Genomic DNA, 18,039 nt, shown 5'->3' on the forward strand with positions numbered 1-18,039 from the left:
AAATAAAACACACAAATGATCAGGAAGAGCCAAGAATATTTTTTTAATATTCTTCTTTAGTTTTTAAGCAATTTGTTATGTTTTTAAACTGATAAGCCTCACTTCTGGGATTAATTTCATAAATAAAATACAAATTATCCATTAGTTTCTTTCTGTCATACACATAATTTATTATATACGTACGGAGGTCCGAAATACATAAGTTCACTTTTTGGGATATGGAGGTCGGAAATACATAAGATTTCTTTCTTGGATATGGAGGTCAGTATACATAAGTTCATTTTCTGGGTTATGCAGTAGGTCGAAATATGTAAGTTTACTATCTGGGATATGGAAGTCCAAATACATAAGTTCATTTTCTGGGATATGGAGGTCGGAAATACATAAGTTTACTTTCTAGGATATGGAGGTCGGAATCCTTTTCTTCTACACTTGGTGTCCACAATCAACTGAGCCTGACGCTTCAGGTAACATCTAGACGGAATGTCTTCTTCTTCATCAGATGCTGCAAGTATACAAAAAACTTATATTTAATTTTATAGTTATTTGAGTATAGTCGCGTATAACAAGCTTTTATTTAATATTCCAAATTTTATATCTTATTTATTGGGTTTTAGATTTTTGGATACGCAAGCTACTACAAAATCAAAAAATAGAAAATCGCGAACTCATGCCCGCTTACAAATGGGAACACAAAATTTTGTATATTTTGTACTGCTGGATGAAGAATCATGCTTATTCTTATTCATGCTTAAGTTGAATTGCAATATTAACGCTTAATCAGTGAGATTTGAAGATTTGACCCGAAAAAACATAGTTACAAAGAGATCGCAATATGGATATCTATGTATATACATCTTAACACACATCATTCTACAAGGCTTAGATCATTTATACGTCTAGATAGACTATGACAGCTGTGAAAACGTCGCAAAAATAGACTTAAGAACCTCTTTTTTGACACTCGCACACTAACACAAAGTGTCATATAAATCGCGAGTGTAAGTCGTAGCTTGTCACGCACACTTAACTAATAGGTCTGTTTTTATCGGTTGTCTGACAGAAAGAGACTATCTATAAGAGGTTGCTCTGTACATATAAAATAAAATACTGTATTATGAATTTTGTCAATAATATTTCCGCGGATTTTCACCCTAAAGATAGAACCGGTCTTACGTAATAGAATGTTTCGGCTTTAAAACTCATTTCAGCTGGAAGACGTCCACTGCTGGACAAGGGCCTCCCCCAAAGATCGCAATGACTATCGGTGCTGCGCTGCCCTCATCCAACGTATTCCGGCGATCTTGACCAGATCGTCAGTCCATCTTATGGGGGGCCTACCAACACTACGTCTTCCGGTACGTGGTCGCCATTCGAGGACTTTACTGCCCAAATGGCCATCTGCCCATCGAGCTATGTGCCCTGCTCACTGCCACTTATGTTGCAACTATCTGGGCTATGTCAGTGACTTTGGTTCTCCTACGGATCTCCTCATTTCTGATTCGATCTCGCAGGGAAACTCTAAGCATAGCCGTCTGAGTTACAATGAGTTTCTTCATAAGGCCCATAGTTAGCGACCACGTCTTCGCTTTAAAACTGCTCAGAAAATATTAAACATAATTGATACGTTAGTGACAAACCCTGTGGCTTCACTGGCTCCCGGTGCACCAGCTCCTTGTAAGTCGGTAGTTGCTTGTCGGATTCCTTCTGGGTGCTGTGACTGTGTAGACTCATGTTTACAACAGACTGTGCCCCGCTGGTTGGCTGATAAAGACATACTTGGTTCTTAATTTATTACAAGAAAAAATATATGGTACATAAGATACGCCCTGCCCATTTCAATACAGTGTCGCTCAGGATTCTTGAAAAAACCTATAAATTCTGAGTGGCACCACGATTGTGCTCTTCACCTTGAGACGTAAGATGTTAAGGCTCATATGCCCAGTAATTTTACAAGCTACGGCACCCTTCAGAAACACAATAATGCTTACACATTTACACACATACAATTTAGCCGGTATCCTGTGCTAAGAAGTCTACTAATGGTAAATGCCTTAAGTCGCTTACAACTGCGACACCCTTGGGCCTGGGACTTCCCTATTATTTTTAAGCCCCGGGGAAGCACAGGGCAGCCAAGAATCTTACATCTTTGTTTCGTTTGGTGTCGAGACACTTGGCCCGTGCGTCCAGAGGCGTGGAGAATATACAAAGTACTATCTACGCGCCTCAACAGGGCTACTAGAAACCCAAGCGCGGGCACCTATTTCAGTCAACGGATTTTCTTGACATATTTTTGGAATGAAATCTATACGATTGCTTTTGCTTTTAACGCTTCAAATATAACTGATGGCTAAGAATTAGATCAGCTATCAGCAGACAGAGAAATTACTAGGTAAATGAGACTTAACATCTTATGTCTCAAGGACGAGCGCAGTTGTATTACCGTTCGGATTTGGGATATACAAAAATCCTAACTGTAAAGGGCATGGAGTACCAATTACCATCAGCTGAATGACCAGCTAGTGTGATCCATTATTGTCAACATTTCCCAAACGGCATAAAGATGTAAGGCTTACTGAAATTGACATATTTCAGATCTTTGCTATCTCCGGCAGTCGAAAATTTAATTTGAATACAGATCCTGAAAGCCTGACAACTCACGTTAGACGGCACCATAATGACAGCAGTATCCTTCTGCTTCTCCAGGATAGCTTCAGTTCTGATTCTGGCCTTCTCGTATCTGATACTTAGCACTTGTATTATCTCCTGTATGTCCCGGGCTTCTGCAGTCCATTCTGGTGTGGGCGGGTCGGGTATAACCTGGATAAGAATAAATTGACACAGCATGCGACTGATAGAGTCTGTGTTTGCAATATCTAACTGGATAATACATTAATAAAATAATAAAAATATTGTCATACCAATTTTCAATCACAAATGATTTCCGAGGTAGGAAAGAGCTGTTGATAAGTAATATAAGTCATATGAAAAAAACGAACTGCTGAAGAACTGTTCAGCTCACTATCCCTAATAGGAAATACATCACAGACATCCCTAAAAAGGAAGAAGCCTAAAAAGGAGATGGTCAGACGAACTAAGGACGATAGCAGGCAAGACATGGTCAAGGATAGGAAAGAGTGGAAAAAGTTGGAAAAGGCCGTAGTTAATAGACAACCAGATTGTGATAGATATTTAGTTAAAGATAATATGTATGTTAATATATATTGTATATTCTACTATCGAATAAAGAGTTATATCATTACTACTAGAAACATGGAATTAACGTTTATATATAATATCAAATATACGTACTGTGCTATTTATGTGAATTAAAGAATATTGATAAATCACTTGAAGCTTAATTTTTTCACAGCTTCAAAAGACTTATCGACTTTATACAAAAGTATATCGTTTTAATTTCAACGGTCTTGACAGACAGACAGACGGTTAAGAAATGATCCTATAAGGCTTCAATTTTACTTTTGAAGTATGGAACCCTAAAAAGACTTAATTAAACATTTCTATAGTAAAGTTAAAGCTGTTTGGGCAATAATGGTAAATGGTGAAATTGGCAAATATAAAGATTAAAATAAACTTACATCCAACATCTTACACAGCTCGTACAGTAATCTCTTTATTTCGAGTAGAAACGTGTCTAACTCTTCCACTTCTTTCTCCAGCTTTCTGTATAGTTCACCCTCTTCTTCTATCATGCCTTTCAAATTTGTTATTTCTTCTTGTCCCCTGTAATATGATTGTATATAGATAAGTATTTTAGGCAATTCTTTATTTTTCTTATATTAATTTAATGTATCGTAAGTATATTTAAAGAAATAAATATACTGACGGTTCCATTAGAATATATTTATGAAAATTTTATGTGTACTAGGAAAATATGCATGGTTATGTTAAAAAGAGCGAACTGCAATATTTTAAAAGTAAAAAACGAATTTTAAATTGCCACACCCAGTTTGAGTGAGGCATATAAGTCGTTTTTGGAAAATTGTGTTAGGCTTAAGTCCCCAAGATCATAAAAGAATTGCCTTGCTAAACATTTATATGGTTATTAAAAAATTATTACTATTTGCAAATGCATTTTTTTAAGTATTTTTTTAAAATATTAAAATACAATATAGCTTCAAATATATTAACACACACTTAAACTTTAATGAGCTTAGATGTGTTGAAAGCCACTTAACAGAAAATTACACAAACATTTTAAAAGAAAAGAACAATTATTTCCAATTACAGTTTTACAACGTAGATCTTATTTTAAATAAAATTGTATAGAAATGAATAAAAAGCAAATAAAAAATAATTATCAACTAATTATAAACGTTAACAATTACAAATTGTTGTTTGCTGTCTACTTAGCTATAAGTTTACGTAAATATTTTTTTTATTACATTTTCATTTAATTTCAATAGTTACATACTCATCTTTTTCTTTCACTGAAGCGAACTTGTATCCCTCGAGTTCTGCGATGAGTGAGGTCTGCGCCTGCTCTAACTGCAGCTTCTCTTCTTCTGTGGTCTGCTGGAGATAGTTCAGACGAACGCTAGTTTCCCGCTGTGCTCTGAACCGATCGAATACTTCCTCGGCTTCCGTCACCCCTATGAATATTTCCAGATTAAAAAGTTACTTATTGAAACAATTTATTAATTGACTTCAATGAATAATTTATTTAACTATACAAATATTTATTTTATAAAAATTCCAAAGTAAATACAATCTGTTTGCGCTTTGAATTTTTGAAGAAAGTGAGGAGGTGAAGGTCGTTGGGATCTGAAGACATAGGATATGAAGGACGGGAGTTGAAGATGGCTTCTATGTGTTACAAAACCGTACTGAACTCCTCGAAGGTTAAATTGCAATTGCCTATCACGCGAGTTATGTGAGTTTTACCTCTGCTTCCCACAAACCTCCAAATGAGGTGGTGAATATTTAAATTATATTTCTTGATCCGGCTGATAGATTGATTGTTGTTCACATAAAGGCAAATTTTAACTGAAATGTCTTCAATGGTATTGCAGTATAGCATTTTTTTTATGGAAGAGGACTAACGGTAACAGTGGGAGGCTTCTTTGCACTGGATGCCGGCTAGATTATGGGTACCAGAACGGCGCCATTTTCTGCCGTGAAGCAGTAATGTGTAAGCATTACTGTATTTCGGTCTAAAGGGTGCCGTAGATAGTGAAATTACTTGGCAAATGAGACTTGACAACTTATGTCTCAAGGGGACGAGCGCAGTTGTAGTGCCGCTCAGAATATTTGGGTTTTTCAAGAATCCTGAGCGTATCAATAACCATCAGCTGAACGACCTGCTCGTCTCGTCCTTTATTTTCATAAAAAAATAACGAGCGTACGAGTTTACCTGATGTTAATTTATCACCGCCACCACATTCTCTTTCATCACCAGAGGAATTACACGGCTTTGCCGGCCTTTTAGAAAGGTATACGTTGGGGGGTACCCATGTCGTATCGTCCAGGAAACACCACTCATTACACAGCTTGGTTGTACGTAGAACAAAATTCCATGAAAACTGCACTGTAGAGGACCACCACACATTCTAGGAGTGATGTTTATACTAAGAAACGTTGTGCTTGATATTTTCTCCGTTGTTTCACAAGGCTCTCAATATTAAAGCTGTAAATGACATCAACATACAATTTCTATCGTGATGCAATAAGACCCGGTGTATTTTTAAGATGATAATCAGATTTTTAATAGTTCCTTATAATTTACAAAACAAGAACAAATGCGTTCTGCTAATTTAATTTAAATCGTCAGCGATCGTTTTTGCGAAAAAACTAAATATTAAGAGGAAAAATTAGGAGCAATTTTTTCATACAAAAGTTTTTAATCCTAGATCAAGATTATTTGTTTTGCAATGTTTGTTTTTAACTTTTATTTATTTATTTTTAGAGTAGAATAGATACACTTTATCTATATATATATAAATGAATTGCTGTTCGTTAGTCTCGCTAAAACTCGAAAACGGCTGGACCGATTTGGCTAATTTTGGTCTTGAATTATTTGTGGAAGTCCAGAGAAGGTTTAAAAGGTGAATAAATAGGAAAATGCTGCTAAATTAAATAAAAACAACAAATTTGTTTTTCCTTTGATGTGTCCATACATAATTTCTATGAGAGAATTTATTGACGCACGGTTTGACAGTTCTGTGAAAACGTGAAACAATTTCATTACGACAGCAGGGTGCATATTTTACGAAGTGATTTTTGATGTTATGATATATTATTGACAAATTCATATAAAAACATTATTTTATTTATTATATACAGAACAACGTCTGTCGGGTCAGCTAGTTAGCAATAAAAAACACACACCTTAAATTTACAACTAATTATTTTTTTAAATACTAAAGTAAATGAAATATGTAACAAAAATTATTAAAATATAAAATAAAGATCATACAAGATAAAAGGAGGTGACTCAGTGCAGAAGACACCAACACAACTGCAGTTTTCAGTAGCCCCTCGTGACATTTGGAGTTGACAGTTGTAGTCTTCCCATCGTATTTAATTTTTGTTGTGAAAGGGAATGAATATTTAGTTATTTGCTAATTGCTAAAGTAATTCAAAATGTGCAACGGCTTCTTCATATACACCCTAAAAAGAGGCCAGAGGCGAAAAAATCAAAAGAGTCCGACACAGAATATGCAATTCCTTCCTGCAGTTACGATTGGTTAATTTTAGGAGGAGGTAATGATTGAGAAAACACCCTGATTTTTGAGTTTTTGTGTTGTTGTGTGCTTATCACACTGATAATTGTCTCATTAATGTTAGCACGACGGTATATTGCTTTAGAATCTTAGATCTGACAACGGTGTCAGCTAATGTTCCCTCTTAAGTCATACTTACCAGTAAGTTTCATGAGCCTCTGGAATATATCTTCCATTTGCTGAGCTGGAGTGGACTCTTCGGCGGCTGTCTCACCTTCTGTAGATCCAACCGACTCCTGGCGGACTGCTCGTACTGAAGAATAAAAGAAGAGCTGTCACATCAACTGCATTCATTGAGATCTAAATAAACATGAGCTCTGTAAGGAGCTAAAAGGGATTCAGACTTGTTAATTGAACTAAATAATGACAGTCAGTGATTCGATCAAAGTTAAAAGTTAGCGATTTGGTTTAGCCAGTCATGATGGAAAGAAATAAAAAAAGAATACAAAGAAAATACCAGTCATGATAGGCCTAGCCCATTCAGCTAATGCCGGCAAATAATTGAATGGTTGATAAACAATTTAACTTAGATTGTTTTGAGCCCAAAATTTATCTAGATGGCCGAACGTCGTTTAGTCATTTATTTAAATTGAATTTTGGTGATTTATTAATCTTAGATAAGGTAAACGTTAAGTTTAAGGATAGGATCATAAGATATTATGTGTTCTGTTTTAGCTACTATCACATTTTTTGTTTTTTGACTAGAAGAAACGTGTAGTATAAATCACCTGCCTGTAGGTAGAAGTATCTCCAAAGTAGTAGTTATTTTTTTTAAATGATGCTAGTTCAGTAGTTAAAAGTTACTTGTGTCTTCTATTGAGTTCTCTGTTGAGAAGATTGGATGGGGTGAAATGAACATGGTTCAATATAACCCCCGGAATACACATAACTAACCACCAAAAATCCCCATTTGTCGTTAAACCGTTCTTCGACAACTTTTCCCTTAATGCCCCGCTTCGTATCGGAAATCTCAAAATTTCGAGGTATTGCTGATTGACTGGTCATCTGTAACTGGAAGTTCTAATTGGAGCACGGTAATACTTCAAGCCGGCCCACAAAATAGCGCTCTAAAAAGCACAGGTCCATCCACATGTGGATGCGCTCTTCTCTGATATACACCTAAGTATCAGCTCGCACCATTTAACCGCGTGGCACGTAGAGCTGTTCGAATTGTTGGGGTTCCAGTTCGCTATGACCGGACACGTCAAAACAAACAAACTTGGATATCATCCCTTCTATCTTGCTGTCTGGCGTTCCCATACAGTGTCGTTTTTAAAGACCATTCAACCACGTAGAACCAAACGGTGGACTCAGCTTCTTTTCGCGGTGTTCCCAGGACAACACGACATGATACATTTATTGTAGTTCTGTTTTGTGTACCATTTAAAATAAATAAATAAGAGTTTCATAATATACTAGTACAGTATAGAGGAATGCTGATGAAAACCCACAAGGAGGTGGAAATATTCGCTTCTCGAGCTTCTCAAGTTCCCGGCGTCGCTCGTCGAAGCGCTGCGCGAAGTAGGCGCGCTCGGCGGCCCGGGCGTGCTCAGCGTCATGCGCCCGCGCAGCTTCTGCCGCTGTGGCCGCCGTGGCTCGCGCCCGCATCTCTGCCGCTTCATCTCGGACGCGCTGCGACATTCAACAAGAGGAATTTCATTAACTACTAGCTGCTGCCCGCGACGTCGTCCGCGTGGATGCTATGAAGCAGCAAACATATATTATATTATGCCTGTATCTAGCGTGATAATATAAAGCCTATTTGTTGACCGCACATGGTATCCCGCACTTATTTGGTCATCGTCGTAACTATTAAAAATAATTGTCAAAATGATGTAGAGTGAAAGACAAAGTTTATTTACTTTAAATACTAAACAGAAGCGATAAAAGTGATTATTTTGATAGAAAAATCAATTTGAAATTATCAAAGGTGCATTATAAATAAATTATCAATTTTTATTGTGTTTACGGTTATATTTTGGCGATAATAGCTTGCACATAAAAGATAGATATATGCTGTCGCGGGCTTTTTTGTAGGACTACTAAGGCGAAGAGTAAGCAGAAAACACGCAAACATGGTGTTTTTAGACAAGTTTTGTGGTGAAAGTATAGCATTTCGAGCTATGAACACTACTTAATCCTGTTACACATATCCTTAAGTCTTATTTGTAGGTTGCTAATGCTTGCTGTTGGTTTTAGTTAACACTGCCGAGCCTTTTTGAACTACCACATTTCTTTGAAGTTAAACAAGTTTTTTGGCATGGCGTGACGCATTTTTTGGTACTTCTCTCAGAAAAGTTATTCTTATAGCTTGTACTTTTTTGTGTAGGTTCATTTATTCAGATTAGTAGTGAATAACCAGGATTGTAAGCCTATAAACTGTTTTCCACGCAAGAATTTTGAAAATATTGACTTTGTTACATAGATGGCGGGCCGGCAGCCGTGAACTCATATCGCTCAAGGTCGCTGGCATTTAGTGTCGCCTTAAGATAAACATTTCTACATTATATTTATGTAACTCCAACGGCTTCTGCGCACGGCAGAATAGCTCGCATATGGCAGATCTTTTTCGTACTTACTTGATGGTGACAGTTTGGTATTCACTTCATGGTCTAACTTACTACATATTCCTTAGATTGGGTAATGATAACAGCAGAGTTTGAGCTGCACTTCGTACAATAATGGCGAAACTCATATAAAGAAACCCCCGACTTGTCAACCAATCTTCACAATTATTTCTCCATGTTACCACGAGATCTCACACAACTCGAGAAACCGTATTAGCTCTACAGGATTAACTTTTTTTTTATGACAATAAGGGGCGAGACGAGAAGGACATTCAGCTGATGATAATTGATTCGCCTTGCCCATAACAATGCAGTGCCGCTGAGGATTCTTGAAGTACCCTAAAATTCTGAGTGGCACTACAGTGGCGCTCGTCACCTAGAAACATAAGTCTCATTTGCCTAGTAATTTCACTAGCTTTTTTTTTTATGGAATAGGAGGACAAACGAGCGTACGGCTCACCTGGTGTTAAGTGATCACCGCCGCCCACATTCTCTTGCAACACCAGAGGAATCACAAGAGCGTTGCCGGCCTTTAAGGAAGGTGTACGCGCTTTTTTTGAAGGTACCCATGTCGTATCGTCCCGGAAACACCGCACAAGGAAGCTCATTCCACAGCTTTGTAGTACGAGGAAGAAAGCTTCTGGAAAACCGCACTGTGGAGGACCGCCACACATCCAGATGGTGGGGATGATATCCTAACTTGTGGCGTGTCGTGCGAAGGTGAAATTCGGCGGCAGGAATCAGGTTAAACAGCTCTTCGGAACACTCCCCGTGATAAATGCGGTAGAAGACACACAATGAAGCGACGTCTCTACGCAACGCCAAGTGATTCGAGCTGCTCCACGTTGCACGCGGTCAAATGGATCGAGCAGATACTGGGGTGCACCAGACCAGAGATGATAGGAATACTCCATGTGTGGCCGGACCTGCGCTTTGTAGAAGCGCTAGAATGTGGGCCGGCTTGAAGTATTGTCGTGCTATATTGATGACGCCCAGCTTCTTCGAAGCCAATTTGGCTTTGCCCTCCAGATGGCCACGGAATTGGCAATCGCTCGAGATTTTGAGACCCAGTATTCCGATACTAGGCGCGGCTTTAAGAGAAATGTTCTCGAAGAGCGGTGATACGACAAATGGGGTTTTTTTAGTGGTAAACGCGCAAACTTGAGTCTTCTGGGGGTTAAATTGGACAAGGTTCAATTTACCCCATTCCGCGACCTTCTCGAGAGAGGACTCGATAGAAGACACAAGTTTCTCCAGGCCTGCCAGGCCTTCCCCCTTTCTTTCAATAGCCGCCGCCCATCTATGTGTTAGGTATACCAGAAGATCACCTGCCGACCGTCAGCTTAGACCGAAACACAATAATGCTTACACATTACTGCTTGATGGCAGAAAAAGGCGCCGTTGTGGTAACCATAATTTAGCCGGAGGAGGAATAGGAGTCTCCCACTAGTAAACATTCATAAACCCTTCGACATCCTCCGTCTTCGTGAGACCTGACCCAATGACTATCTACGATTTGGACAATTTTTAACGTCAAGGTTTCTTCTCAAGAAAAAAAAAACAAAGCCTCCATAGAACTTACTGCGACCGAGTTCTATCTATTATGTCCTATCGAATATGTATTTTTGCATCACATTAATAAAGTGTGAATTTTTCAGTACAAAATGGCAGTTACCTTTAATAATTGCGGTTACCTTTAAGTAACTCATGATGTTATTAGTTATTTTTTGGAAAAATTGTTCCAGTAACAATGTATTGATAATTCATTTCATAATTTCATTTCAACTTCATTTCAACTGCTGAATATCTAAATTATCGGACAGCCTGGGACTAGATTGTGATTATTTTATAGCGATAGAAATGACTGTACAATATTGTATATTTTTATTGAAAAGAGTGCAAAAAAAGAATGCTGGGAGAGTTTCTTGCGCCGCTTATTCTCTCTCAGAGCGCCATTTGTTTCCGAAGCGGTAGCAGTATCTAGTAGTTATTAGAAATGACATCAAAAAAATTGTAAAGGAATCAATTTTGAGAAAATAAATGCATTTTATGCCTTTTTAACTTACTTCAAGCTTCTTAATTTCCTGTTTTTGTTTTCGGAGAAGTTCTTCGACGTTTGCGAGAGAGCTCTCGAACTTTACAGAATCTTCTCTGAGAGCCTGCCTGGAACACGAAAATATTTAGGTGAAATCAATGCATAATGAACCAAATTCATACTATTTAGCTACACGGTTGTGTCGACCATTCTATTTTAAAATGTGTTGTTCCTAATAACGTTCTATATACAGTTAAGGACATATCATTCGCAGTCTGATAGCAGAACGGCAAAAGTGTGCTAAAAACAAAGTAATCACACTTTTCTGCTATGTCGTGTTTCAACTGTCGCTGTCCGGATCAAATCTGAACTGAATAAATGTTTTACATTGCTGCTTATTGACCAAGAATATTTTAAACAACTGGAGTAAATGCGGCAATGTATAAATATAGCAGTCGAAGATTATTATGGTGTAATTTGTGGAATGTTCCATATTTCAGCTTTGTTTTTATACGACGTGAATGGTCTATAATATATTGCTTTTTTTATAATATTGACACATGATTACACAAATTATCTTGCCCCAAACAAGGCATGGCCTGTACTATGGGTACAAGACAACGATATATTTAATACAATATACTTACTGAAATATACATTAATACATATAAACATCCATGACTCAGAAACAAACATCCATATTCATCATATAAATGTTTGCACCTACCGGGATTCGGACCCGGGACCTCTAGCTAAGTGGCCAAGTTCACTAACCACTGCACTATATGGGTGTGTTCAGTAAGCTCAAGAAAAGATTATTATAAAAACCTTAATTTATTGCATAGCTGGTTACACAGCCAATTCCGTGGCCATCTGGAGGGCAAAGCCAAATTGGCTTTGAAGAGACTGGGCGTTATAGAGCACGGCAATACTTCAAGCCGGCCCACATTCTAGCGCTCTACAAAGCACAGGTCCGGCTACACATGGAGTATTGCTGTCATCTCTGGTCTGGCGCACCCCAGTATCGCGGTGCAACGCAGAGCAGCTCGAATTGTCGGGATCCAGTGCTCTGCGAACGGCTGGCACAGCACATCACTTGGCGTTGCGTAGAGACGTCACTTCATTGTGTATCTTCTACCACATTTATCACGGGGAGTGTTCCGAAGAGCTGTTTCACCTGATCCCTGCCGCCGAATTCCACCTTCGCAGGGCACGCCACAAGTTAGGATATCATCCTCACCATCTGGATGTGTGACAGTCCTCCGAAGTGCGGTTTTCAAGGAGCTTTTCCACGTACTACAAAGCTGTGGAATGAGTTTCCTTGTGCGGTGTTTCCGGGACGATACGACGTGGGTACCTTCAAAAAAAGCGCGTACACGTTCCTTAAAGGCAAGTAATTCCTGTGATTCCTCTGGTGTTGCAAGAGAATGTGGGCGGCGGTGATCACTTAACACCAGGTGACCCGTACGCTCGTATGTCCTCCTTTTCCTCAAAAAAAAAAAACACATCTACAACAATATTCCGGAAGCTATTACATTATTGTGTAATAATCAGTGATAACCTGATCGAGGAGTATTTCTTCTTCACCAGTTCAGCTTCTGTCCATTGTATAAGAACTGTGTGAATCTCGTTTTCTAAATGGGAAATATGCTGAAAATTATAATATCATTAAATAGCTTACCGGCTAATATTTAATTTTAAGCAATATAATATTTATCACATTGGTGAATCTCGAAATAATCGAGGAAACTAGTTCGTATATTTTACCTGTAATTTTGTTTAATAACATAAATCTTATTGCAGACGCTTAGATTAAGGCAAAGAGTATAATAATTGGATTAAGGATTGGTAAAACTAACTCCAACTAGATACCGCACAACCTAAGAACAATAGTTTTTTTAAGGCAACTATTAGATGCTTGTGTGCGTGGCACCTTTTTCCAAATTTTGTAACATACGCTTCGTTATTATACAAAAACTGATGATATGTGATCCCAGTGACATTCTAATTTCTTATAGCATTATTTTAACAAATATCTACTACGCAAACCGGGCATTTTACTTTCAGTTATTAGCAAAGTTTAACAGAACATGTGGCACGTCAACGGCACACATTGTTCGAGACTGGCTCGAGTACGCCCACTTCGGCGTAGTTGCCGCACTTTGCGACTACGCCTGCGGTATCTAGTTGGACCACAGCGGAGGCCAATCCTAATGTGAATTATTTTAAAAATAAATAACTCATATTACTTTACATTACATCGTCGTACATATTATTTAAATCGTGTATGAATTTTATCACTAATACAAAATAGTTGCGGAATTTCTGAAGAGTTTCTTTCTTCTTAGAACTAAGCATACCTTTTTAGCTCTGGTGGTAATCTTTGATTTTACTAGGTCGCTCTTTGTGCTTTCGATTAACAGCTTCTCATACTCTTTTTCCAACTCTTTCAATCTCTTTTTCTTACTGCCCTTCTCATATTTAAGTAGATCTAATATTTTTCTTTGTTCAATTACTTTGAGGTCTAAATTTTCAATAAGCTTAAAATATAAAATTTTATGATTGCGAAACTGAAGTGGCAGTGTACAGGGCACATAGTTTGACGGACAGATGGCTGGTGGGACAGAAAAGTTATCGAATGGCAACCACGTACCGGAAGACGCAGTGTTCGTACGTTCCTACAAGATGGCCCGACGATTTTGTCAAGATCGCCGGAATACGTTGGATGAGGGCAGCGCAGGACCAATCGTCGTGGAGATCATTGGGAAAGACCTTTGTCCAGCAGTGGACGTCTTCCGGCTGATGATGATGATGATGATATGACTTAATTAACTAAATTTAAAGTATCTTCTCGTCTCAATAAGACTACTGGCAACCCAAGTGCTGGCAGCTATTTCGGTCAACGGATCAGCCTAACTTACAACGTGGAAATGCTACAAGTATTCTTGGTACGATAGTTTAAATGATAGTTTAAATTTAATGTAATCAAAGTATTGTAAACATACTTATAAGATTTGTTATGTTACAATAAAAATTTAATTAATATAACCGATATGGAGCTGTAAGAACTTACTATGAAAACTTAATTACAACCTAATTAAACCTTATTTCTCAGGACATTAATTTCATCAACTTGTTTTCTTCCCTAAAATATGGTTAAAGGAGGCGATGGCTGGTCTATGCGCGGCTTGATGATCCTGTTTCTGATCCACAAGAATCATTAAGTGAAAAATTTAAAGAAATAAACATTTTGATAGTTGAATCTCAATATGTTCTTGATAATGTTCTATATGGTCATAGCCACATTGAGGAATATGCTAGAAACTGTGACAATCATAATGTTAACACGAGGAACAAATATAAACTTCTTATGCTTACTACTCGGTAAAGTCGATTTAGTAACTCTTTTATTTGTTGATGTAAATGCTTTAACGATATGATCCCAGAAAATGTACAAAACAAACATGTAACGATATTTAAAAGAATTGTTCAAAAACGTTATAATACATTATATTATACTCTATTTGTTTACTGTACGATATCATACCGGAATCCATATTTTTATAAAATAAAGCCCACTGATTATCTAGCACCCGTTCTTCTCAGGTCTGAGGCAGTCTATTTTGAATGGATGGTAGTTTTTGACGTTCAATAAGTGATTTGGAATCATATTTTGAATAAAAATATTTGAATTTAAATTTGCATATTGGAATTTAAGTAACAAAACCTAATATTACCTTCTCTGCAGGTTTGTTACCAACAGGGCACACATCATTCAGATACTTCTTTACTTCTGCTTCTTCGTTGCTTAAAACCTCTTTTGCTAAATTCAACTCCTGAAGACGCAATTTAATTTCCTTTTTTAAAGTATCAATCAAATCATTGTTCTGTTTCTTCTCGGCTTCGTTTTCTTCGTGTATTGATTTTCTTTGACCCTCTGAAAAATATTTACAAAAAAAGTTCTTTCATTATTAAAGGTATATAAAGTATAGGCTTAAGTCCGCTTATGTAGTACTGCTGTCATTTCAGGTCTATTGCAACCCAGTTCAACCCAATTAGACCGTTAATTACACGATTTCAAACTGGGTATTGGTATGGAGCAATGCCCTTTGTATGCAAGAAGGATTTAGGTACGTTTTGATCATTTCCGTTACATAGAGACGTTTTGAGTCTTCTACCCATTGACGTACAATAAACAACTAGCCTCACAATCACATTAAAAAATTGCCTGAAGCAAAACTTTGCCTACGCGTCAATTAGGCAGAGTTTTCGTTCAGTTGTATTTCGACCGCGCTTTAAATACAAGGCCACGCCATGAAAAACGGTTTAGTGAAAAACTGATGAAGTGAAGTAGAAGAACATAATTATGTAACAACTTGACGTTTTTAATCATTTTGTTAAACAATTATATTTCAATTGCTTAAACAAAATGTTCTTGCCTTGTGTTCGTATCCGAGTTTCTAACGTAAAAGGGCGCTATTAACTAGTGAAATTATCGGGCTGTTGACGAGTACAATCGCGGTGCCGTTAAAAACATTTGGGTTGTTCAAGACCCCTAAGCGGCACTGCATTGCATGGTACAATGTATCACTTATCCTCAGGTGAATGTCTTGCTCACTTCTTATAATAAAATTGCATCATCGGGTTGCTTTCCGTGAGTACCGGCAGAAGAGAAAACTTGAACATTAACGTTGTGTCCAAGTATTTTGAGTTTTCTTTAGTGTTAATTCCGCCAATATCTGTCCTTAACATGTCCTGAGGATGCCTCGTGTATAGGCGAAACACGTGTCGAATTGCTTTAGGACAAATATTTGCGGAATTAACACTAAAGAAAACTCAAAATACTTGGATAATTATGGATTTCTGCAAACTTACATAATATTAACGCCTACCTCAATAATATTTTTTATTCACTTTGTCCATTTTTTTTTAAATATTTGGAATGATTAGGGAATAATTTCGCACGAATTTCCATTTATTGGTATGAAAGTACTAGCATTTATGTGGTTAAAAACCATATTCATTTATTGCGCTATCGTACACAAAATCTACAATTTATATCAAATAAAAAATTTTAACACTACAGAACTATTGCAATTATTTTACATTAAAGTTTATCTCTCAGATTCTGACACGATTATTGTTATTTTTGGAATCGCTTAACCTTACGCCGCGACCCGCTCTCGCCGTTCGCCTCCTCGCGACTCAAGCACATCTCACCTATAACTATGTATGTAGTAACAAACCTATCTTGGATGACACCGACTCCAAAAATTACAATAATCGTAACTAGAATTAGATTAATTAATTAGATGGTATAAAAAATACTCAATTCTTTTTATACTTTTTAGTGTACATTATATCTATTGTTTTGAAATAGTGTTATTGAAGTCGGTTGGTTTTTTGGTAAAAAAAACAAATATTTTATGATTTTTAGTGAATTTGAAGTACACTAACTAACAATTTGTCTAAATATGTGTAGATATACTAAATTTTTCAATGCAGCAATGAACGTAAGTGTTTTACAATTTGATTACAGACAACTAGAAATTCTGTCACAGATCGCACCCATACTGTATGTCGTTAAGGAGGCCCATTGGTCATATTCAACTAGGACAATTAAGTAATTGTTAAAAAAGTCATCTACCATAATATAGTTATGGTCACTTGACCATAACTATATTATGACTTAAATGTCCGGATAGCATAAAAAAGATTTGGCCGAGTATCGTTAATTTGCTCCTAAGAATTGAAGAGTTCCGTAACTTTGTCATGGATTCCGTAATCAGAACCTAACCAAACTCTCACCATCCTGTCTTTGAAGTATATCTTTCCAATAAAAAAGAATCATCGTAATCGTTTCGCGCGATATTGAGTTATTCGTAAATTTATCATCAACTTTGCTATACGTATGTATAGAAAATTTAAGACTTTTATGGATTTCTCATGGATGCTATTGTCAGATCTGGACCAAATTACAATGGGACCACCACACGGGAAGCACTAGCTTTCAAATAAAAATAGAATTATCAAAATCGGTTCACCCAGTCGAAAGTTTCGAGGAAACAAACATAAAAAAAAACATACTGACATATTGAGAACCTCCTCCTTTTTTGAAGTCGGTCAAAAACTCTGGTATTATGTAATATGTTCAACATCAAATCAATAAACGAAACAATAAAAAAGAACATATTCCTACTATTATTAAATATCCTCGATCGATTCTGCAAGCTTTATATACAGAGAGACTGATAAGAAAAAGAAAGAAAGTAATTGTTGAAAGTAGTTGTAGTTATCTAATTTAAAAATAATAAACAAATTGTTAACTTGACATTGTGCTTCTGGCGCAGAAAATTCTCTAAAAACACCACCTACTAACCTGATAACTGTATCTTCTTCTTAATTTCAAATATTTTCGTATTAATTGTCGTTAATCGATCTTCTGTCTCGATTTCGAATGGATGCTTTTGATAGCACAAAGCCATTTTTCTAAATAATTGTAACAAAGGAAATAATTGAATAGAATTTTGTAATAAAAATAAAGTTCTCTTATTGATCAATCAACCGTCTATAAAGGTTAGAAACAACGTTGGTTCAACTCTAAACGTCTCCTTACTTGAGATTGAATAAGTTTATTTATTTTATAAGAAAACAACCAATAGATACTTTTTACTTAGCCTCTATTTTATCTTTT

The 18,039-nt window shown here is 36.8% G+C and overlaps 1 protein-coding gene across 1 annotated transcript; it reads right to left on the minus strand.

The window, feature by feature from the left end:
- Nucleotides 1–230: 230 nt before the first annotated feature.
- Nucleotides 231–17,830, minus strand: LOC126964648 (coiled-coil domain-containing protein 186). The gene is made up of 12 exons (XM_050807889.1): nt 17,725–17,830; nt 15,083–15,282; nt 13,706–13,885; nt 12,907–12,995; nt 11,377–11,473; nt 8,195–8,375; nt 6,883–6,996; nt 4,436–4,613; nt 3,600–3,744; nt 2,662–2,820; nt 1,641–1,764; nt 231–505 (listed from the first exon to the last, which is right to left on the minus strand). Exons 1-12 carry the CDS (start codon nt 17,828–17,830, stop codon nt 390–392), a joined length of 1,689 nt encoding a protein of 562 aa, XP_050663846.1. The 3' UTR covers nt 231–389.
- Nucleotides 17,831–18,039: the final 209 nt, after the last annotated feature.

The sequence above is a fragment of the Leptidea sinapis genome, chromosome 5, assembly GCF_905404315.1.
Source record: "Leptidea sinapis chromosome 5, ilLepSina1.1, whole genome shotgun sequence".
In the NCBI taxonomy this organism is placed as follows: Eukaryota; Metazoa; Arthropoda; class Insecta; order Lepidoptera; family Pieridae; genus Leptidea; species Leptidea sinapis.